The 22881-nt window shown below is 54.4% G+C and overlaps 1 protein-coding gene across 8 annotated transcripts in view; it reads right to left on the bottom strand.

Annotated features, from left to right (window-relative positions):
- Positions 1–3521: 3521 nt before the first annotated feature.
- The window catches only part of ATG16L2 (autophagy related 16-like 2 (S. cerevisiae)), a 25730-nt gene continuing 6370 nt past the window's right edge, over positions 3522–22881 (bottom strand). Inside the window, exons 1-18 of one of the 8 annotated variants that reach the window (XM_012645755.1) lie at positions 17934–18087; positions 16112–16211; positions 15395–15497; positions 11112–11185; positions 10555–10806; positions 10338–10403; positions 9913–10032; positions 8885–8947; positions 8147–8255; positions 7626–7731; positions 6835–6905; positions 6578–6649; positions 6342–6462; positions 5920–6025; positions 4677–4826; positions 4414–4461; positions 4207–4282; positions 3522–3871 (exon numbers count right to left, since the gene is read on the bottom strand). In XM_012645755.1, the coding sequence (XP_012501209.1) occupies positions 3644–3871; positions 4207–4282; positions 4414–4461; positions 4677–4826; positions 5920–6025; positions 6342–6462; positions 6578–6649; positions 6835–6905; positions 7626–7731; positions 8147–8255; positions 8885–8947; positions 9913–10032; positions 10338–10403; positions 10555–10806; positions 11112–11185; positions 15395–15497; positions 16112–16211; positions 17934–18042 (1974 nt within the window). In that variant the 5' untranslated portion in view covers positions 18043–18087 and the 3' untranslated portion in view covers positions 3522–3643. Of the gene's footprint in view, positions 4309–4413; positions 4462–4676; positions 4827–5919; positions 6026–6341; positions 6463–6577; positions 6650–6834; positions 6906–7625; positions 7732–8146; positions 8256–8884; positions 8948–9912; positions 10033–10337; positions 10404–10554; positions 10807–11111; positions 11186–15394; positions 15498–16111; positions 16212–17933; positions 18088–22881 lie in introns of those variants that run through there. The other 7 variants (XM_012645757.1, XM_012645756.1, XM_012645758.1 and 4 more) reach the window with 7 other exon arrangements.

The following is a 22881-nucleotide window of genomic DNA, read 5'->3' as shown; positions in this document are numbered from 1 at the left end:
TGACAGAAATACAACCAAATGACAGAAATTTTAGGTTGGAAGGGAGAGAGAGAATTGTAATCTGTCCTGAAATCCTACAACTTGACACAACCAGCTAAGTTTCCTCCTTGACTCCTCCTGTGTTTGCTTTGTTACTGCTTGATCTGCCAAGAACCAAAGGAATGTCAAAGAGCATCTTGTTCCCGGACTATTTTTCTCTCTGTCCCAGTGGCCAAAAAAATATACTTTTGCCATGTCTGTTTCTGAGAGGTCTGGTCTGGGAATATTTTCCTAGAATGTTTTATCCTGAGACATGACAGAAATGAATCCATGAATAGGTTCACAGCCCTTCCACACTGTACTGAACACACTCTGCGCCCTCTCTTCCACTTGCTCTGGTGAGGGACAGGGAGGGAGCAGAGTCAAAACTTTTATTCAGGTCCCTCGGCCACCTCAGATTAGCTGTGACTTTAGGCCCATCCCTTCACCTTTCTGGGCCTTGCTTTCTCATCCGTCAAGTGGGAAGGAGAAAATAATACAAACTTCCTCAGATTCAGGGGAGATCAAGTAAGATAATGTGCAGATAAGCTGAAAATATTTTTGACAAGCGGATGTACATCCAGAGCATGAAAACAGCCTGTGCCCACACAAGGTATGTCTGAATCTCACCGATGGGGTCTGGTGGTGTCAGAATTTCTCCAGAGACCACCTCTGTTCATTTGCTCTTTGTCCTTCAGCAAACATACTACCCTACGCCATGTTCTGGTCACTGGGACCCTGCTCAGGGGCTCACATCTGGCTGGGGAGGCTCGGGAACAGCAGGAGATGACCAAGGGGCAGTAGGGACCCAGAACAGGGGCTTCTGTCACTTCTCCTTCCCTAAGCGTTCAGACTCACTAAGGCCTGAGACTGCAGGACACGCAGCGGTGGCAGTACTCAGGTCTACAGAACAGCTCTGAGAAAGAGCTGTGTCACCTTCGGGGAGGCCCAGAGCCTTGGGACAGGAACAGTCTCACAGATGGGCACATAAGAGCCTAAGAGTCATTGTGACTTGCCCACGATCTCTCAGGAAGACAGAACTGGAGCAAATCTAGACCAGGGCCTCCAGAAGACCAGGCCAGCCCCTCTCCAGAACTTGAATCCAGTTTTTAGAAAAGAGGGAATGAGTGTTCTGATTCCAGCTCTGCCGTGTGACCTTGGGCGAGCCCCTGCCCCCTCTCTGGGCCTTGGTTGCTGTGCATAGCAAGAGCAAAGGCCCTTCCAGTTTTGACCCGGGGACTCAAATTCAGGCAGGCAGCCCCTGAGCGCCTGAGTACTGAAAACCGGAGCACTAAAGACAGAAAGCCTGGAGTGGCTGCTAGCACTAGAGGTCTATTCCCGCCCCTCTGCTGGAAGAGAGGTCTGGCCTTCCCAGCTGGCCTCCCTCGGGCCTCTGCTCGGGCTGTGCTAGCGCCCCTTCCTCCTGCCAACCTCAGTCCCTGGAATGCCTTGGCCTGTCTCTGGCCTTCCAGATTTGCTCCTCCTAGCAAGTGAAGGTGAACGTGTGCTCCCTGAGGTGCAGCAGCTCCACCCCCGCAGCGACAAGCATATGTGGTAAGATCTGCCCCCATGAAGTAAAAGGGAAGGCTTCAGGGGAATGCAGGGGTCACTGCCCCAGGGATGGAATCAAATCACTTCCTGAGCACCTGTCTGGGTTATCCAGGCAGTCTTCACTGCAGTCCTGTGAGGTACTTGCCCCCAGCAGTGCAGCTGGTAACTCCAGGAGTCGAGTTTCTCCCACTTCGAGGGGCACTAACCCTCCAGGCTCAGCCCGGAACAGAGAGGTGTGGGGAAGGAGTGAGGTTAGACACAAAGCCAGGATCACACCAGGCAGGGGGTGTCTGCCTGGGGGAGCTCTGCCCAACTGGGAGCCTGAATTCTCTGACATGTTGTTTTAAAAAGTGTGTGATGCAGTCACAATCCAACTGTGTCACTAGCTGTGTGATTTTAAATCGCTAAGCCTGAGGTTCCATTTTCTCATGTGGAAAACAGATCCTATGTCCACCGCAGATTGGCTGGGAGGACAAATAAGATGCTGCCTAAAGGGCACAGGGCAGGGCCGACACACCTAAGCGCTCTGTAACAGCAGTTACAGGAGCATCCCTGGCGGCACGAGTGCCTCGGCACAGACTGGACGGCGGGTGACCCCTGGTGGCCACTGGGAGCCAGGGCCTGAGGGCTGGGGCAGGGGTGAGAAGTCTTAGATTTGAATGGTTGAACCCTAGAATCTTGAATAGGAGAATTTAACCACTTAATAAACATTTCCTGAGGCTTTCTCTGTGCAAGGCCTGATCCCAGGGAACACTGTTCCCATGTGGCTCTTCCAGAGCCCCCTGATTAAAATGGAGGGAGGCAAGTACAAGCAGGGGTGTGCAGGGACTGAGGGGGCCTCCACCCAGCCCAGCAGATGAGGGAAGGGCTTGCAGTGTATATGTGGGGGGGAGGGATCCCGAAAGAAAAGTTTGGATTGGGTGCTGGGGGGAAAGGAGAACGCTTTGGGCAGAAAAGCATGGGTAAGACATTCAGAATAACAAGGAAATGACGATGCAGCTGAGAAGCCAGCAGGGTCGCATTTCGTGCTGGGGGGGTTCTCTGAAGGCAGCAAGGGAACTTCTAAGGGTTGGACGTCCAGGAAAGTCACTGTGGCCATGCAAGGAGGGGACTGGGTGGGGGCAGCAAGTCTAGAAGGTGGCTGCAGGGGCAGCACCAGGCTCTGGCACCCACGGATGTGTAGGGTATGAGGGGGAGAGGTCACATGCAGGAGGCAGCTGCATGTCATCTGGAGCCCAGGACACAGTGACCTGGGAGTCAGCAGAGTGGAGATGTTTACGTTTAACCACACTTGTCTGCCTCCACAGGCCTGTGCCCAGCCCTAAGCTGGTGAGGGATGTGGGGTGTCCGGGCCGGCCCTGTTGGCTCTGCGCTGCACTCAGAGGCTTGCCGTGCAGACTAAATCGGGTGCCCGTGTAAGTGAGGCCTCCGCCCAGGCCCGGCCCGCCCTGCCCTCCCCCAGGCACAGACACACAGGCCCTGCTCTGCCTCACCCCGGGCTCTGGCTCCGGAGGAAGGACGCGGCCCCACTCAAAGGCAGGCCTGGTGTACCCAGGACTAGGACAGCATTCTCTAGGACCCTTTCCACCAGGACCCCTCTAGGCTGCCTCGCCGGCTCCCTCCTCAGAGCTCCCACAGCCCCTCCTCAGCCTCAGTCCACCCTGGGTGCCTGAAGTAGGAGGGCCTGAGGTGTTGGTTTGGCCTCAGGACCAGGTTGGAGCCAGGTTCACACCCTACAGCTCCTTGCTGTCTCTGGGCCCATCTTCCTGCTGTTTCCACGGTGAGCCTTGAGCAGCGCCCGTCTCCCCAGGCAGAGGCGGCCAGCGCTGCCCAGCTCTGCGGGAGGAGGAAGGGGGCCAAGCCAGGATCTGCCAAGCCCACCAGCCCAAAGGTCTCCCTGTACCCAGAGTGCTGCAGAGAGGCAAGCAGACATAGTTTAGATACAATTTTTTCTACTTTGGGGAGAGAAAGTGAAAAGACAGAGAAAAAAAACAAACGAAAAGTACTATATTCCACCCAACCTATACTTTGTTTTTAAACCAACAGGCCAGGTCCTGCCAGGCCTTCTTCCCCATTAAATGCCAAGGCCACCCTCACTCCCAGCCCCGCCCCGCCGCTCTGGAGCCCTGTGGAGCCAAGGGGCGCCGTTCTTCAAGGGAAGCTGTTCTTCAGGCTTCGGACCGGAGCTCCAGCCCAGGCAGGGGAGCCGTGGCCCTAGTGCCAAAGCACAACCTTCCTGCCCTGGTCCACGCTCACCACGTGGCTCCCGGAATAGCACCAGGCCACAGCGTTGATGGCGGCACTGAGGAGAGGGGACAGGCTTCAGGGCGCACTGGGAGCTGGGCCTGCAGCCTGGCTCTGCCCTTCCCTGTTGGACCTGGGCCGTTTGCGGCCCCTCGCTGAGCCCGTTTCCTCGTCTGTGAAATGAGCCCGCAGGGCTGCGGTGAGCACAGACCCAAGCGCGTGTGGAAAGGGGCCTCGAGAACTGTGATGGGCTCTGGTGGGTGCAGGGACAAGGGCTCGGGATTCCAGTAACCCAAGTATGTCAGAACCTGGAATGGGCTCAGCGGGACTGAGGCCGGTCGGCACTGGCCCTGGAGCTGGGTGGGCAGGTGAGCGGGTGGTGGTCGTGCTCACCAGTGGGGTCCCCGAAGGCTGCTCTCCAGTTTCCCAGTGTCTACGTTCCAGATGTAAAGGGCTCCGTCCCAGGAACCTGCCAGGGCATAGCTTCTGTCCGGGCTGCAGTGGCCACAGCAGAGCGAGAGAACAGGGCATCAGAGGGAGGACACACACAGGGGCAGACGGGGCACACTCAGGCACAGGTGTATGCTCTCACGGACACACCTGAACACAGCTTTGGTCCAGTCAGAACCGCACTTGAAGCCATCAGCCCTGAGGACAGACAAGGTCAGGGTCAGAATGGAGGCAGCCACCAGTCCCTCCCTCAGCAAGGAGCTGCAAGATGTCCTCTCTTTGTTGAGGGGTCGGGTACCTCAGCAGGACCTGGTCTGGAGGGGCCTCCAGGGAGGGCACCAAAAGGGCCTTTTACGGGAGAGGCTCAGCTGCCCCAGCAAAGGCCACAGAGTCAGCGGGCACGAGGCTGGTACCTGAATACCTGGCGGATATTGCTGACACGCAGGTCGATGACCTTCAGTGTGTCATCTCTGGAACAGCTGAGTAGATGTAGCTGGTCATGGCTGAGGCTCAGGGAGGTGACACGGCCCTGCACAGGGATGACCTGGGTGCAGTGGGGCCCCCTGAGGAGCAGGGACAGCGACAGGGATGAGGAAGAGCCCGCCCTGGCCACTCCTGACAGGAAGGGGCTGTGCACAGCAGCTTTCCCAGCTAACAAAGTCCAGCGGCAGCCCAGGGCCTCGGATCGCTGGAGCCAGGCTGATGGTGACCGACCTCCCTTTTCCTCATCGAGGAACTTGGGCAGACTCTGATTTGAGAGCTGGGGAGCCCCTAAAACCCTTGGGTCACTAAAATAAGCACTAGAAGGAAAGCAATAAAAAGTCTGTCTTCAAAAACATGAAAGAGTCTGGGCGCAGTGGCTCACACTTGTAATCCTAGCTCTCTGGGAGGCCGAGGCGGGAGGATCACTTGAGCTCAGGAGTTTGAGACCAGCCTAAGCAAGAGCAAGACCCTGTCTGTACTAAAAATAGAAAAATTAGCCAGGCGTGGTGGCACCAGACTGTAGTCCCAGCTCTTGGGAGGCTGAGGCAGGAAGATTGCTTGAGCCCAGGAGTTTGAGGTTGCTGTGAGCGAGGCTGACGCCATGGCACTCTAACCCAGGTGACAGAGCAAGACTGTCTCAAAAAAAAAAAAAAAATGTAAAAGAGATCCTGGAGAACATTTAGGGATGACTAACTAACTAACTAACTAAATAAATAATACAAATGTGAAAGAGAGAGGGAGACTGCAAACGCAATCACTGCAGACCAGTAGAAGCCTGAGGCAGGCCCGGCCTTGGCTCTAGCCTTGCTTTTACAAACTGTTCAAGCCCAGAGTTGGGCTCTTAGGTTTAAAAAGCAACAAAGGAATTTTTTTCCTTTGATGAAACAGTGGTAACTAAATGGGAAAAGGTGCTTCTCTATCTTGGCTGCAAGGTCCAAGCAGAGTCCAGCACTGGACTAACGGCCACTAGGATAGTGGCACAGTTTCCTGAGGGAGCTGGGCCCTCAAGGGCCATGCCCAGCACAGAGGCCATCAGCTGGCGGTGCCAGCCCCACAGCCTCACTTCCCCAAGATGCCACTGCAACTCCTGCTGCCTAGGCCAGAGGAAGGAACGAGAGCTCCAAAGCCCTGCCCCAGGCCTCCACCACCCTACCCACAGCCAGTGCCTGTCACCTGCTGTCCCAGAACCGGATCTTCTGGTCATTGTGGCCACTAATGATGATATGGTCCCCACACACCACATCATTACAGTAGGAAAGGACGTTGATGGTCCTGGAGCCTGGGGACCAAGGAGCAGATCCAGGGCCTCAGAGGACAGCTGTTGGGAGCCAGCCCATGGGACGTATGGAGAAGCTGAGGCCCAGAAGGGTCTAGAATCAAGACTAGAACCCAGGTCTCCTGCTTCCCAGCCCAGGGCTCACTCCACCCCTTCACCTACCCAGAGGTCACCAAGAAACTAGGCAGAAAACACCAACGGAGGGGCTGGAGGAGGGCCTATGAATGCAGACCCACCCCCAGAGAGCAGGGCGAGGTCCCTCCTGCCCCGGCAGCGGGTTCCAGGCTGGTGGGGAGGGGAGGTGGGGGCGGAGCCTCACAGTAGGCGCGGCCGAGGTCCCACTCCTTCACGGTCCGGTCTCGGCTCCCAGTCACTGCCTGGTGCCTCGTTAGCTTGAATTTGGCAGCTGTCACCTTGTCCTTGTGTCCAGACAGTGTCTCCTGCCCCACCCCCATCCCAGGTATGGATCAAGGGCATGGCCATGACCCCATCAAAGCCCCCCAGTCCTGAGGTATGACCCCTGACCCCCAGGCTGCCTCCCCAGTCAGGCCTCACCTTGGACTGTGCCTCCCCCACCTTCCAGAGCTGGGCGGCCCGGTTGTAAGTAGCCGCTAAAACCTGGGAACCCTGGAGAGGGGAGTGGAAGGAGAAGTCCTGAGCCTAAGCCTGGGCCTGGCAGAGGCCAGAGAGCCGGCGTAGGGGCTGCCCCACAGCTTCCCATGGCCCAGGTAGCCACGGCAGGCAGAGGAGCCTCAGGCCCAGGGAGGAGGATTGTATGAGAGCCCGAGGCCACTGGGGCCAAGTTCCCTCACCGAGGGGTCGAAGTCCACACTGGTGATGCTGCCACCAGCTCCCTCGAGGGTCTGGTTGGCTTCTAGGCGACCTGGAGGGACCAGGGGAAAGGACAGTTGAAATGAGGTCAGGAACTTCATGAAATAGAGGAATCGGGACTGACAGCAGGAAGATCAGTCTTCTCCAGGTTAGAGGACGGAATCACTGGGTCTGTTCTGAGGGCCTGGGCTGGAGGCTGCACCTCCCTTAACTGCTGCCAGTGGGTCCCAGGGAGCAGCCAGTCATTTCACAGGCTGGAGAGGACCAGAGAGTAGAGAAGAGACTGTCCCTAGGTCACACAGCAAGCCAGCACCAGGCTAGCTGGAGACTTGCCTTTTCAAGGAAGCCTCCAGGGCCCCACCCACACCCCCACCCAGAACACAGAGCTGAGACAAGGCAGAAACTCAACTGAGACCTGAGTCTCCTAGCTCGAGTGACGCTAGAAGAGGAGATGGCCTGCTGGACTTGGGACTTGCTCCTCAAGGGCCTGTCCCTGGGGGACCTCACAATAGGGGACTCTCCCCACCAGGGACCATCAGAGCTCAGCCCTCCCCATCCTGCAGGTCTGGACCCCAGGAGCTGGCAGGGTTCACCCTTCTTCGGGGCAGTGAGCTCAGAGTCTCACTCTTGCCAAGGGTTTATCCAGCCACTGCCCACAGAATGTTCCAGGTGGGGCAACACAGAGGTCCAAGACCTTTGCCCACCAAGGCATTGCTGAGGATGGGGTCTAGAGAGAAAGCACTGGGTTGGCCTGCAGGGAAGGGGTCCTTACCTCCCCCAATGTTCCAGAGGTGGATAAGGCAGTCAGCCCCTCCAGTGGCCAGGAGGCTGCTGCTGGGGCCAAAACAAACAGCACTGACCTCAGAGAGGTGGGCATCCTGTGGGGAAAGGGGAGGTTGGTGCCCCAGGCCCCCCCCACAGGCCTCTCTGTGCACACGCACAGGCTGTCTCTCACGCGTGCCGTGAACACCTCACAGCCCTCTGCTGACTTGTTATCCCCGGCCCAGGTCTCTCCGTCCAAAACCTTGAGTTGCAAACCTGACCCCACCAGGCCTCATCGCCTCTGCCCGGACCCCTGCAGCAGCCTCCCCGCTATGCTACTCCCCTGCCTGGCCTCCCGTCTCTGCCTCCCCACCCCCGTTATAACATGCTGGAGTGGCTCCCACCACAAGCCGTGGAAGGCAGCCTCCTGTCCCTGCCGAGGAGCCCAGCCTCACATCCCTGGCCTCCTGGGACCACCCCTGGCGCCTGTCCTCCCTTCCCACTGCCCCACGGCCCCAGCTCCTTCCTCACCAGCACGTCCTGAGCCCGGGTAGGAAGTCGAGAGACAACGCACACAGGGATGCTCTGGTATCGCTGTTCAGAGGCTCCCCCAATTGAGTGACCTCTCCTCTTCTTGAAACTGGGGCAGAGGGGCAGGAGGGCATTCAGTAGAGCCTCTGACAGGGGAGCCTCCAGCTGCCCTGAGGCAGCAACAGTGGAAAGCAGACATGGCAGGAGGCAGAACGTGGCCCCACGGTACAGTGAGTGCATTCCCCAACCCAGCCTCTGACCCCAGGGGTCAGTGTGGAGATGGGGCAGGGAACACAGAGACAGACACAGGAGCAGGGCAGGGCGGTGGGTATAGAGAAACTCAGGCCTGAGGTTTCAGTCCTAGGCTTGCCACCACTTGGCTCTATAACTCTGATCAAGTCCCTGACATTTCTGAGCCTCAGTTTCCCAACTGAGTGGGAGTTTCTGTCTGGCCTCAGGCTGGATCTCTTGGTTCTTGTGACGCCTCTGAGTGAGGACAGAGCCTTGTAAGGACAGAGCCTGGAAGACAGCTGAGCAGGGACTGGGGATGAGGCCACACACACCCGGCTCCTACCCCCCAGGCCCAACAGAGACTCACAGACAGCTGGGCGCTATACGGATGGACAGGCCAAGGCACATACACAGACCAAGCCTGGGCTAAGGGAGCCTGACACGGGGTGCCAGGGGGCACAACCCCTTCACACACATGGGGGCACACACACAGGAACACACACTTACTCCAGAAGCCCCTTTACCACATCCACACAGCGGGATAGCGTCAGGGAGGTGGCTGAGGCAGACCTGGGACAGAACCGAGAGATATGCTAAGGGACTGGCCTGTGTGTGTGCAAACAGCCATCATTCATCCCTACACTTTGCTGGAGACCTGGAAGCTCATAACCTCTCGAGCATGGGCCAAGAACTGGACTTCTGCCTTACCCCCTAAGTGCCCACCAACAAAAGCTCCTAGGAGACTGGGGCCTATGGGGAGGGGAGAAGGCAAAGGTGCCCCCAGGCTGGGACAGTACCAGGCTGGCCGGGGGAGCCTGGGCTTGCTTAGTGACCTCAGAAATGCCCAGCAAAGAGTGTGTTCTGGGATAACTCGGGCTGCTAATGACTTTGGGACCAGCATCTCATGCCTCTCCCCAAGGTCCTCTCACTGCCCTGAGATCTAAACACTGGGGACCTACAAGGAAAGGCTGAGAAGAGCCTTTAGGCTGGGGAATGGGTCAGAGGGGGCAGCCTCAATGACAGGCAAATCAAAACAGATGGGAGAGACCGAGCAGAAGGTACCCAAGGATTGAAGCCCCAATCAGGTCCCATCAGTGTGAGCACATATCTACACATGCTCACAAGTCCACAGGCGCTCCGGTATGCACACTCAAGCTTGTACACACATGTGCCTTATGTCCCTGCGTACGTACATGCTTGCACACCTGTGCTGCACACACATGCCTGGGACAGCTAAGCCCTGGGCCTTGCCCACAGGTTCTCCCTGGTGACATTCAGAAGTCTGACATCCCACCCCCTCTGCTGAGAAGGGGATGGGTTGAGGGCAGGGACTGGGGTCCCTGAGATGGCACTGATCCCAAGTGGCTCCAGGAAAAGGAGGTCAGACCTGTCCTGGAAGGTCTGAGCTATACCTCAGCCTCTCCCCAAGCCACCTTCCAACCCAAGAACAAGCCCCAAGGTCTTCAAGGAAGATTCTGGCAGCCTCTGGGATGGGGCTCAGCTCAGAACTGTGGGACAGCCACCTGGGTCCTCACCTGAAGGGCCTCTTCCACTTCTCACAAGTCTCTCTCTCCAGAGACTCCGGCTCAGGGGCCAGGGCCAGGGCCAGGGCCTCAGCCCCCTCCCTGATCCGGCTGCCTAGGGTGCTTGGGCTCCTGGGAGAGGGAATGAAGCTCAGAGAGGCCGAGGATCCAGGCCGGCCCCTCCCTGCCCCAGCGCGGGCGGGCAGGGTGAAGATGTAAATTCCCGGTGATGAGGGGTTCTGTGGGCGCACGTGACATGCACGCGTGCAGGCTCCTATGTCTGCACGAATCCCGTGAACCCGGTCTACTTGGGGATCTGGGGACCGCAGCTGTGCACACGTGCAGTCAAGTGGCGGCAAGCAGGAGGGGGCGGGAGGCAGAGCACAGCAGGGCGGCTCTGCAACACAGGGGGCGGAGCCCACCCGTCCCGCTCTTACTCGCTGATGCTCACGGTCCGCCTGGCAGCCTTCTTCAGCTCCTGGGACACTTGCGCCTGCTTGGCCCTGCGGGGTAGAAAAGGATCCTGAGAGCCAGGAGCGCCTCTCGCCGGGCAGTGGGGCTCCGGACGCCGGGCCTTCGGGCCGGGACCGGACCCCGCCCTGCTCCTCAGGGGGCGGGGCCTACCCTCAGAAGGGGCGGGGCTCAGCTCCCTACCGCTCCCGGCGCTCGTTACGCAGGTTGCGCTCGGCGGCGGCGCGCGCCTTGCGCTGCACAAGCCGCTCTAGGAGGTCGCGCGCCTGCTCCTGGAGCCCGCGCAGGGTCGCCTCCTGGAGCCCGGTGTTCGCGCGCAGCGCCTCGTAGGCCGCCCGCTGCTTCGCGTTCCGCGCCTGAAGCTCCGCCACCTGCCCGGCCTGCTGCGCCCGCGCCTCTCGCAGCTGCGCCAAGCGGGCCTCCAGCGCCGCCAGCCTGGAGGACAGGGAGAGCGGTAGGTGGGTCCTGAGCCGCCTCCGTCACTGCTCAGGGGAACCCGCCTCAGAGCCGAGACAGACTTGCCCCTGGCCGGGGCCAGCCCGCCGGCTAAGCCAGCTCTCCAACCAAGCCTTCGCCCTCAGAGGCCTGCCGTTCGGGTCCTCTGATGCCGACCACAGGCCTGGGGGCGTTTGGCAACGGGGGCTAGCTCTCGGGCCCACGCCATCCCCAGCCTCTGGCAGAGTTGGTCCCGAGCCTCCCACTGGTGGGCGCGGTCCCTTTCCGACCTACCGGTGCCTCACCTGCTTTGCCGCTCCTGCAGCTTCAACTCCAGGGCGCCCAGGGCTGCGCTCTTCTCCACCACCTGGTAGGCCATCTGGGGGCGGCGGACGGCCGGACAGGTGGGCATGGGCACTTCTGTGCACGCTCACACCCAGCCTGCAGCCCCCCTCGGGCAGACGGGGCTGGTGGGACAGTCTGCTACTTCACCCGCCCACCTCTCTACTGAAAAGAAAGCTGAGGCTCAGGAGTCTGACACCTGGGTTTCCATCCTAGCTGTGCCACTTAGTTTCTGTGACTCTGGGGTAGTCATTGAACCTCTCTGGCAAGAGGAATCTGCTCCATTTCCTCACCTGTAAAATGGGAACAATAGTGCTTACCTTATAGGGTTGCGCAGAGTATGAGGAGTAACATTTCAAATACTGGCAAACAATTTATAGCACTTTGCCATGCCTTGTTCTGAGCACTGCACTCTACACACATTCTTTTAATCCTCATAACACCATAAAGTAGGTACTGCCATTCTCCTTTGACAGATGAGGACATTGACACAGAGAGGTTAAGTAAGTGTCTTGCCCAAAGTCACAGAGCTAAACGGCAGCGCTGATATTTGAGCCCAGGCCAAATAAGTACATTATCCTCCAGGTAGCATAGGTCCCCAACCTTTTTGGCACCAGGAACCGGTTTCATGGAAGACAATTTTTCCATGCGGGGGTGGTTTGGAGGGGGGTATGGGGGTGGAGCTCAGGTGCTGATGTGCCGCAGGCCGGTTCCTAAAAGGCCATGGACTGGACCGGTAGCCTCGGGCCAGGAGTTGAGACCACAGAGGTAAAGCACTGGTCTACAGGAGGGGTTCAAGGGATGTGAGTCCTGTTCCCCTTGTCTCCAACAGCTGGCTTCCTGTGCCAGCCCCAACCCCTGGCCTGCACAAGTACAGATCTCAGAGAGCAAGGATGAGTCCCGAGCAGAGGCACACAAGGCTAAGAACAAGAAGGGACTGTGGGAGCACAGGGCCCAGACTCAATGCTGGAGCTGCCCCACCATCCTGGGCGTGGGGTGAGGGTCATTTCATGTATACCCCTGTCTCACTCAACATTCCTTCAGCTAACAGCCAAGAGCTGGCAAAGGCCAACTCTCACCTTCCGGTGCTGAGGGGGTCAGTGAGAAAGGCAGACCCCAGGCAAGCGACTTCTCACCATTGTGGCAAGAGGAACATGAGGGCCACAGGCTCTGAGTGCCTCTGGCCCAAGCCAAGCCTGGGGGCTCTTGTTGTTAACCTGGTCCTGTGTTCTCAAGGGGGCCTGGTGAGGACGGACTGGGGAGCAAGGCTGGTGCTGGCCACCTGCACCGACACGCTCCTTGTGTGAATAGGTCTGTGGAGGGCCCCTGCACAGGCAGGGCAGGGCACCTATTTTCATAACTGGCCCAATTTATAACATTTATAATTCTCTTCAGCACTGAGCAATCTGATCACCACCTCTACTTCCTCACATGTCACTTGCTTTCATTTATGTTGTGTTACACCATTTGATATTTTTTTATTTGATGCTTTTTAAAATTCAAGTAAGAGATGGAAAACAGATTAGTGGTTGCCAGGGCTTAGGGATGGTTGAGGGGAGAGGGTTGAGTGTGACTAAAAAGGGGGAGTAAGGGCCACGCACAGTGGCTCACGCCTGTAGTCCCAGCTACTCGGGAGGCTGAGGCAGCAGGGTCACTTGTACCCAGGAGTTAAAGGCTGCAGTGAGCTGTGATGCCGCCACTGCACCCCAGCCTGGGCAATAGAGCAAGACTCTGTAGCAAGAAGGAGATCTTTGTGGTGATTAAATAGTGCCATATTTGATGGTTACACAGATCTACACCTGATAAAATGATAAAGAACTATGTACACACTTTCATACCATTATCAGTTTCCTGGTTGTGTGTAGTATATTTACATAAGATGTAGCCAATGGGGGAAACCAAGGAAGGGTACACAGGAACTCTCTGTACTATCTTTGCAACTTCCTATGAATCTCTATTTCAAAATAAAAAGTTAAAATAATAGTGATAAATGGTTGTGTTATGTGAAACAGTACTAAGGAGAATTAAAGGAAAAGCCCCTCCCCATCCCCTGGCACACCCAATGGGAACAGACTGGTGCGTGCCCAGGGAAGGAGTGCTGAGTGCGAGAGGTGCACGGAAGCCTGGGGGCAAAGGGAGCTGTGAGCTCAAAGAGATGCCACAGGGGGCTGGAGCACCCGACTGGGGAGCCTGGGGAGCCGGGCTGAGGAGCTCTGGAAGATCTGCCCCACGCTGATACTGGGGAGAGGTGGTGAAAGGGACTTTTACTTTTTACTCTACGGGCTTCGGTTCTCTTGAATTGTTTACAACAAAGCATGTTTTGTGTACTGCTTGCCTTTAATGGAGATCATTTTTGTTACTAAAAGATACCATTTTGAACACCAAACGAGGAATGGATGAGAGGTGCCAAAGGAGGAGTCATCCATGGAGGGATGAGGGTAACTTGGACCAGGTCAGATGCAGTACCGGACACAGAGAGAAGCTGATAGATTTGGAGGCAGAGTGAAAAAGCTGATGACCTTGCCGGGCACGGTGGCTCACGCCTGTAATCCTACCTCTCTGGGAGGCTGAGGCGGGCGGATTGTTTGAGCTCAGGAGTTCGAAACCAGCCTGAGCAAGAGCGAGACCCCGTCTCTACTAAAAATAGAAAGAAATTAATCAAACAACTAAAAATATATAGAAAAAAAAAATTAGCCAGGCATGGTGGCGCATGCCTGTAGTCCCAGCTACTCGGGAGGCTGAGGCAGGAGGATCCCTTGAGCCCAGGAGTTTGAGGTTGCTGTGAGCTAAGATGATGCCACGGCACTCTAGCCCAGGCAACACAGTGAGACTCTGTCTCAAAAAAAAAAAAAAAAAAAAAAAGCTGATGACCAGCTCTGGACCGAGGACTGGGAAGAGTCAGAGTGCGCTGAGTTTCCAGTGTGCATGACAACCACTGGGGGGCAGTCACGGGAGGTACAGGCCACCTCATCATCACTCAGTCTACACATACTCATTAGTATGGACTGTGGAGACAGGTCCCAAGGATATAGCAGTGGCAAACCAAAGGCATCCCAGGTCTTGGGGGGCTCTAAGCCCAGCAGCTAGGGTCAGATGTTTGAGAATCACCTCTCAAGCAAACATCAAGTTGCCACTGCAACAGCAGCTCTAGGGAGAGGCTCTCAAATGAGTTCAACACCTTTTTTGGGCAGGTGACTTGCATGCTGTGACTGGTTGTGTATTTACTGGCCTATCACAGTCTCCTCCAGAGGACTGGACGCCCCATGGGGCCAGGTTTGCTCACCACTGCATTCCTTGTTCCTTGGCTATAGTAATTGTCAATAAACGTTGAAAGAATGAATGGAGATCACAGAAGGTGGGTTTGCATGGTAGGGGGTTCAAAGCCTGGCTCCACCTCTCTAAGCCTCAGTTTCCTCTTCTGCAACCAGAAAGTTGTGAAAGATTAGCTGAGAAAATGCTTAGCCCACTGCCTGCAGGGAGTCAACTCTCAAAATGGTGTTGGCCATATTATTACATGGGAGATGGCCAGTCTGATTTTAGATGTGGTATCTAAAAAGCCACTGAGCAAGAGAGTCATGAGCTCAGAAGAGAAGGCTGGGCTAGAGAGCCCTGGGAGTCAGCAAAGAGATGGTCCCTGATGCCATGGGAATCAGTGAGCTATCCAGGCTCCAAGAACACCCGTACTTAAAGGGAGGGGAACAGGGAGGAGGGAAAGGAGCTGGAGAAAGAAGTTCAGAAGCAACAGCCATAGAAGTGAGAGGAAAGCCAGGAGAGTGTGGTGAAAGAGAAGCCAAGAGACAGCGCTGCCTTGCAGGGGGTGACGTCAGGCAGTAGTGTCAGGTGGAGGGACCACATCCTGCGTACGGAACTAAATATGCCTTATTCGTTTAGTCTGCAAGTGTACATTGAACACAACTGGTGCTAGGCCCTGGGGTTGGCTGGGCAAGACATGAGGAGTAGAGGAGTGAGCAGAGCAAGCTAAGCCATGTGGATGGGGAGTGGGCTGCCCCTGCACACCTCACTGCATCCAGCTGCTGTCGGAGCCCACTTCATCCCGGGCTGCCAGGGCTACTCTCACCCCTGCCCAGCTTCAAGTCTGGACCCGGTACACACTGGTGCTCACTCAATGCCTGTAGCAGTTGAGTTGGGAAATGCAGCCATTTGCTGGCTCCCTTATACCATATTTCCCAGCCCCAAAGTTCTGGATCTTGGCCACACCCCATTCTCAGACCCCTGCCCAGCTTACCTCACCACACACCAGCCGGAGCCCCTCCTCCTTCTCCTGCCACTTCACCCTCAGAGTGGCCAGTGATGGGACTTGGTCTGAGTCAGGCCCTGAGTCCTTCTCCCTGCCAACCAATCAGAGAGTGGTGCTCATCAGCCCTCCATTCACCCCAGTGCCTGAGGCACCCAGGGATGCCACATGAAAGGCCTAAAACAAGAGCCATTAACTTCCTCCTGGGGAAGATGGAAGCCAGCAAGCCAAAAGGAAAGAGCAAGTCTCCAGAAATGAGCAGTCTATGACTCTTCTGCTCTGGGAAGCCCCCATTCCTTGGATGCCCCAGCCAAGGACCCTCCTCAAGAAGCACCGTGCAACTCTGAGCCCTAACGCATTCCTGGTTCTCACCGTCACTCCCTCTTTGGAACAGGCAGCAAGACCCTTTCTGTAGGCATCAGGTGAGGAACAGGGGGATGGAAAAAGACTGAGAAGGGGAAAAGACAGGAGTGCAGGGTGGGAGGGGAAGGAGATGGGACAAGTGCAGAGAGAGGGGCTAAGAAGGGTAGGGAGAGAAGAGATTCTAAGCAGCAGGCCTGGGGAAGGCTCAAGGGCCCGCCTCCCCCAACACCACCGCTGGGCAGCAGCCAGGGGCCAATGAGGTGCCAGGAGAGAACCCAGCGTAGGCACTGGGGCAGCACACAGGCACAGGCAGCCCATTGTGACCCTGGATACATATATACTCACCAGGGGCCCTGGTGGGTGGCAGGAGTGACATCATTTGGCTCTGGCTGCAGCTTCTCTGAGAACTTGTCCAGCAGCTCAGCCTTCTCTAGGAGACGGTTATCTGGGGGTGCAGAGGTGAGCCTGGAGACAGACACTTGCCAGCAGACACCTGGCATACAAGTTGCCTCTGGCGGGAGGGCTGCAGGAGCCCTGGGATGCTGGGAATGGGAAAGCTTCTGGTGGGCTGGAGGGGTGTTTGTGCAGCTCTACAGGACCTTCACCCCTGGCACAGCCTCCTCACAGCACTGGGCCCCAGGCCCACCCAGAAAAGGACCCGCTCTCCCAGGGACAGAAGGGGGACTACTGCTGGGAACATCCAGAGATGCCTGCTGAGGGTCTTAAGAGAAAGACGGGGACTGGGATTGATTCATCCCTGCCCCAGAGCAGGGCTTGGCCCCAGAAAGTGATGAAACAAACTGAGCTCCACCTACCTATGTCCTCTGGCAAGTCACTTCCCCTCCAAGGGCTCTAATTATCTAGACTAAAAAATAATCCTAACTTCCCCAGGGTTGGTGTAAGGTCCCCAAACCAGAAAAGAAAGTCCTTGAGCAATTATCCAGCAGACCTTCTTGAGTTTGGTGGTTTGACCCTGAAACACACCTCCTCCCCCCCCATTCAGTGTCACTTCCTCTTTCCCATCAGTTCCAGGGTAGGGTGGGGTGGTAAGCGCAGGCCTAGCTCCTCAGCAACCTTCCCTTACCCAGTGCCCTGCCTATCACCTTGAGCTCCAGGGACTGGCCTAGTTCTCACACAAATCCCACCTCAGCCCCCGGGGCACTGCACTGCCCCCCACCTCCAGCAAATCTAAAAAAGGTTCCTATGCCCAATTTACAGGTAAGAAACCTGAGGCTTGGGGAGATGACCTGCCCAAGACCACAAAGATGACTGGACCTTCAGTCTGTTTGATTTCAGCCCTCTGGGTCTCTCTAGTCCCTCAGACTTGCAGCATCCAGAGGGTAGGTGGGGGGTAACCCCTCCCTCAAACTGGATGGTTCCACTGCCCATCAGAGGAGTGGAAAAGTGCAGCTGCCTGGAGGTAGGGGGCTAGCCTCACAACCCTGAAAGGAGAGGACCAGCAGCTTGGAAGGTGGTTGTGGTTGGACTTTGAACCCCACAGACAACAATCTCAGGTGACCAGAGGTGCTACACACAGATGCACACCTGTTCATCCTGTCTTGAACTACCACACCTCCTGACCCATACCTCCCTAGGCTCAGCCAGCAGCCTCCCACAGCCTGGGGACCCGACTCTCCTCAGGCTGGGTTAGGCTGGCACACAGGAGCACCACAAACCTGCGCCAGGATCACCTATCGGTAGCAGAGCCTGAGACTCAGAGCCTCCCTTAGAGACTCAGAGTTCCACTCCTTCCCTGGACCAGCCAACAAGTGTCTGCTCTGGACAGTGCCACATTCTTTGCACTACCGGGATCAGGCCCTACCCTGGGGACCGTCGGGGAGGGGAAGGCACACGAGACTCTGCAAAACCAACACTCAGGGACGAATTTGTATCTAGGAAGCCCAGCTCGTGGGAGGCAGAGCGGGGCCTTGAGGGGTAAAAGGACCTGGTTCTGCCCGGAAAAGGGTTCTTTCTAAGCAAAGCCTGGATTGGAAGGAGCAGGAATCCTGGCCAGTAGCGGATTCAAGGCGCAAGGCACAGGCCCCCGGAAGCGAGAAGGCGCTGGCACACTTGAGTCACAGCCCAACTAGCCAAACAAACCCTCTCCCCGCGCCCAGAGCCCCGTCCCCTTAACGGCCATCTCCCAAGTCCCCCGGGGCGCACTCACAGGCCGGCACCAGATCCAGGAAGAGAGCCTTTTGCGTGCGGTCCCGCTGCCGCAGCTGCCGCACAATATGGCGTTTCCAGCGGGCGGCGGGGGCAGCGGGCCCCGCCATGGCCGCCCTGCCGTCCTCTCGCCCTCCCGGCGCTCACCTACGGCCCGAAGGCGCAGCCGGGCGGGGGCGGGGCCTCGCGGGGACTCCGTGACGTCAGCGGCGGGCAGCGGCGGGGAATCCCCGGGTTGTACTAAGAGCGTTCCCGGGGGAAGGACTGAACGCAGACGGCGAGGGAAGCCCTCTCACGGTCTACGGCCCTGGGGTCTCACCAAAAATTTTTATCTAAGTGGCAGTTCCTGTTGCCGTGAGGGGTAATAAGCAGGGAACAAGAGGGACGGCCTCCCCCATGCCTGGTGGAGCGCTCCGGAGGCGAGGCCCCACCCCCCCCAAGGCCCGCCCTCCTTAACCCCACAGCGCCCGGACCGAATTCAGAAGTGGCGGAGTCTCACCCAGGCCGCGTCTGGACCTGGCCGCGCTCTAAGCCAGGACACGGAGACCCCTCACACCGGACTCTGAGTGGACACAGACATAAGGTACACATAGTATGACAGCGAGATAAGAAAGCACAGAAGAGGAAGAGACTGAAGGGAAGAGGCCCCGCTTTTCGAAGATGATGGCATTTGAGTTGGGTTTGTGAGTAGTTGGCAGGAGGGAGAGAGAAAAGCGACTCTAGGTGGCGGGAAGAACAAGTGCAGAGGTTCCGCGGCATAAAAACTCCCAATGGATTGGGGATGGAAGGACAGTAGGCAGAACCGCCCATGTGGGGAGCAAAGTTTAGGGGCCCAGATGGTCGCCGAAAATTTAGGTCCCTGAGAGTAAAGGGAGGCAGCTGATTTTATCTGGAAAGGTCCTGGCCCAGAGGAGAGAAGGGGCTTGCTTGCCTGAGGTTGGTTGCAAGGTCGTGGATGGCTAAGCTGGCAGCAGCCCAGTGTCCCGATTCAGGACCGATTCACGTTCACTCTATTTGGGCCGCCTCTGGAAGAGCAGAGACATCTCTTGTGGTACGCTTCAAAGTGAATCACGGGTTTCAGGGAACTATGATAAAACTGTCTCTAGCAAGGCACCTGTCCAGAGCTCTGCAGGCACAGGCTGTGTGAGAAACAAAAGGAGGGATTCACTGGGCACAGCCTCACCCTGGGGCATGCCAGCAGGCCCTGGCCTCAGTAAGTCATTGTAGCCCTGGCCATCCTCAGGAAACAAGGAGAAATTGGGTGCTGTTGGAGAGCCACGCAGGCCCTAGAGGTGATAAGAATGTTGAGATTCTGATGGGGATGGGTCACAGGACTTAGAAAGCAGTGAAGGCCAGTGACACCCCAGAACAGTGTAGCCTGCTCTGCTTGGAAACCACAATGAACTGGGCTCAGTCCTTCACATGTCATTGTCTTAAACCCTCAAGGCCTTTGCACATGTGCCTGATGTTGGGAATACCTTCCCCTCTAGTCAGCTTGGCTGCTACTCATGCATCACTTCCTCCAGGAACACTTTCCTTCCCCTGCACTGATCTAAGTCTTCTCTGATACCAGCCCCAGGGCCCCCAGAGCCCTATATATCCTCTATCACCACAGTCATCACACTGTGTTATGATTTGTGGGGTTCCCCTTGGGGCAGGGCTTGGGTCCCAGGTATTTCTGCATCTCTAGTGTCATCAGCCCAGGCCTGGCCCGTCTGTTGAAGGAATACTTCTGTTGAAGGTGGGTGGTAACATTCACCAAAAACCATGCCCAGGAGAAAGGCATGGTACCCGTGGAGAACAAGGGCTAGTTGGCAACAGTGATGAATTCCCTTTAGGACTGGCTGATTCTTGAGTGCTTGGGGACACCATTAAAACGAACTCTTGCTGTGTGCATTGGAGGGTGTGTTAGTAGGACTCTGCCTGGCTGTGAGGTACAGAGATGCTATTTCTCTCAGGTGAGGAGTCATACTGGGTGCAGACTTTCATAATCCTTTTTTTTTTTTGAGACAGTCTTGCTCTGTTGCCCAGGCTAGAGTGCTGTGGCGTCAGCCTAGCTCACAGCAACCACAGACTCCTGGGCTCAAGCAATCCTCCTGCCTCAGCCTCCCAAGTATCTGGGACTACAGGCACTCACCACTAGGCCTGACTAATTTTTTTTCCTAACTTTTAGTTGCCCAGCTAATTTTTTTCTATTTTTAGTAGAGACAGGGTCTTGATCTTGCTTAGGCTGGTCTCAAACTTGTGACCTCAAGCGATCCTCCCACTTTGCCTCCCAAAATGCTAGGATTACAGGCATGAGCCACTGCGCCCAGCCAATAATCCTTTTTTGACTCACAAAACACTCCTAGGAAATTTTAAATAATTTTGTCATTTTTGAATAGTATGTGATAAAGGAGTAATGGATTTTGAGTAAAAATATTTATCTTCTATTTTTAGAATATGAAAGGTTGTATTATAAAGGAAAACTAGCTGGGTGTGTTAGTACACCTGTTGTCCCAGCTACTCAGGAGGCTGAGGCAGGAAGATCGCTTGAGCTCAGGAGTTCAAGGTTGCAGTGAGCTATGATTATACCACTGCACTCCAGCCTCGGTGACAGAGCAAGGCCCCATCTCTAAAAAATAAAATAAAATAAAGAAAAATGAATAATGGTTTTTATCAGAAGAAGAAAAAGAAAATTCACTTTTCTTGCATGTACCCCCCAAAAAAGAAAGAAAAAGATATCATCCAGAAAAAAAAAAACAATGCATAATCAGTGAAATATAAGGTAAAATTAAAATATGAGATCATGTTTTACTCATCAGATTGGCAAAAATTAAGAAATTGAATAATACAGTAACATGCCACATAACATTTTGGTCAAACAACAGACGCATAAACAATGAAGGCACCATGAGATTATAAAACTCTCATTTTTACTGTACCCTTTCTATGTTTAGATACACAGTCACTTACCACTGTTACAACTACCTACAGTATTCAGTATAGTAATGCCCTGTACAGGTTTGTAGCCTAGGAGCAATGGGCTATGCCATATAGCCTAGGTGTGTAGTAGGCTGTACCATCTAGGTTTGTGTAAGTACACTCTATTATGACAGAATCACCTGATGATGCATTTCTCAGAAGTTAAGCTACATATGACTATATTCACAGTTGGTGAGGGTATGGGAGAGTTGTTCATTGCTGGTGGGAGTGTAAATTGGTTTAATCTCTTAGGAGTACTGCCTGATGTATACAGGCAGTCCCTGAGTTACAGATAAGATATGTTCCTGAGAATATCTTTAGGTTGGATTTGTATGTAACTTGGATCCCTGATGAACAACACATATACGGTAATATTAACAACACTATAATGGCTTGTATGTGATAATAACACAGTGTAATACTTATTGTATTGCACTGTAATAATAATACCCCTGTACTGTAATAATAAGTTACAAAAACTATTGTGCTTTTTAAAAATCCAAACAGAACATAAAAACAAACTCATACACAAAGTTTAGATAGGTGATAAGAGAAATTTCAAAAAAGAATATTAAAGGTTAACGCTCACTAATGTTTCATCAACACTAGGCTAATAGGAATGTTATGCTCCTTTTGATCTTCTAACCAAATTAATAACCTTTCCGTTTCAATAATTAATCCACTTGCTGGTTAGTAATAATTGATGCTTTCATTGGAGCACTGCCTTTCACATGTTCCGTTATTCTAACTTTATCCTTTATAATTATTCCGATAGTCCAGTGACTGAAGCCTAATGCTTCCCAATGAATGGAATCTGGCCTTTCTCTGAATGCTTAATTATTTCTACTTTTGTTTCCATTATAATCACCTTTCTCTTCACCTCAGGCTCACCTGGACTTGTAGTGGACTTTTGCTTTGGAGGCATGGACATAAGGCTAAACACAGACTCACAAAATCAAATCAAAAAAGTTAAGATGAGAGTGATGCTGTGCATAAGCGACCATATAAACAATAAGACCCGCCACTAGCATAAAGATGCTGCACCAATGAATTGCTTATGCCATGCAGGTTTATTTACACGTGTGGAAGAAACTAGTCCCGAATTATTCATTTAATTATTTAATTATAAATTATCCTATGGGGAGCCTGGGGAGTCCATTTGTAAGCACAGGACACCATAAGTCAGGTCATCTGTAATCTGGGGACTGCCTGTATACACGCCTTTGGACCCAGCAGTTGCACTCCAGTGTGCAACAGGACGAATGGTTACATATATCCTGGTACATCCATGAGACGGGATCCAATGCAAGCCAAAGAAGGAGCTTGATCTGTGTGTCCTGACATTGGAAATATGTGTCTATACTTAAAACCCAGTAGGTTTATTTTTTGTTTCTAATGTTTTGTTCTGTTTCTAAATGATGAGATAAAAGGTTCAGAATGCTGTTTGCATCCATGCAGTTTTCACAAATGACACCTTTGGGAGTGGGCTGGTTTTATTCTTGGTGCATGAAATACCAAATGGGATATAATTGATGATTACATCTACCATTTTTTCTCTTTTCTAGAAGTGACTTTGCAGTCTTAGTGACATCTGGATGTGTTGTGTATGAGTTTTGATAAGATAAACGCAAGAATCTGGTAACAATCATGTTGAGGCAAATTTACAGGTTTATTATTATGCTTGTTAATTAATTGTTTGTGTCCATAACCAATAGCCCACCATAGATTATAACTAATTAATATAGAACTAAAAATTAAACAGTTTAAAAGTGTGAAATCATTAAAAATATCCAGGGCGTGGGTTAAGTGGTTTCTTCTGCAGTCCGTTTGGGCTGCTGTAACAAAATACCTTAGACTGGGTAATTTATAAACAACAGAAATTTATTGCTCACAGTCCTGGAGGCTGAGAAGTTCAAGATCAAGGTGCCAGCAGATTCAGTGTCTGGTAACTCCCTCTTTGCTTCAAAAATGGTGCGGGCAGGCGC

Source organism: Propithecus coquereli, unplaced genomic scaffold (assembly GCF_000956105.1).
Source record: "Propithecus coquereli isolate 6110/MARCELLA unplaced genomic scaffold, Pcoq_1.0 Scaffold235, whole genome shotgun sequence".
NCBI classification, from domain to species: Eukaryota; Metazoa; Chordata; class Mammalia; order Primates; family Indriidae; genus Propithecus; species Propithecus coquereli.
This window is presented reverse-complemented; position numbering and strand designations above follow the sequence as displayed.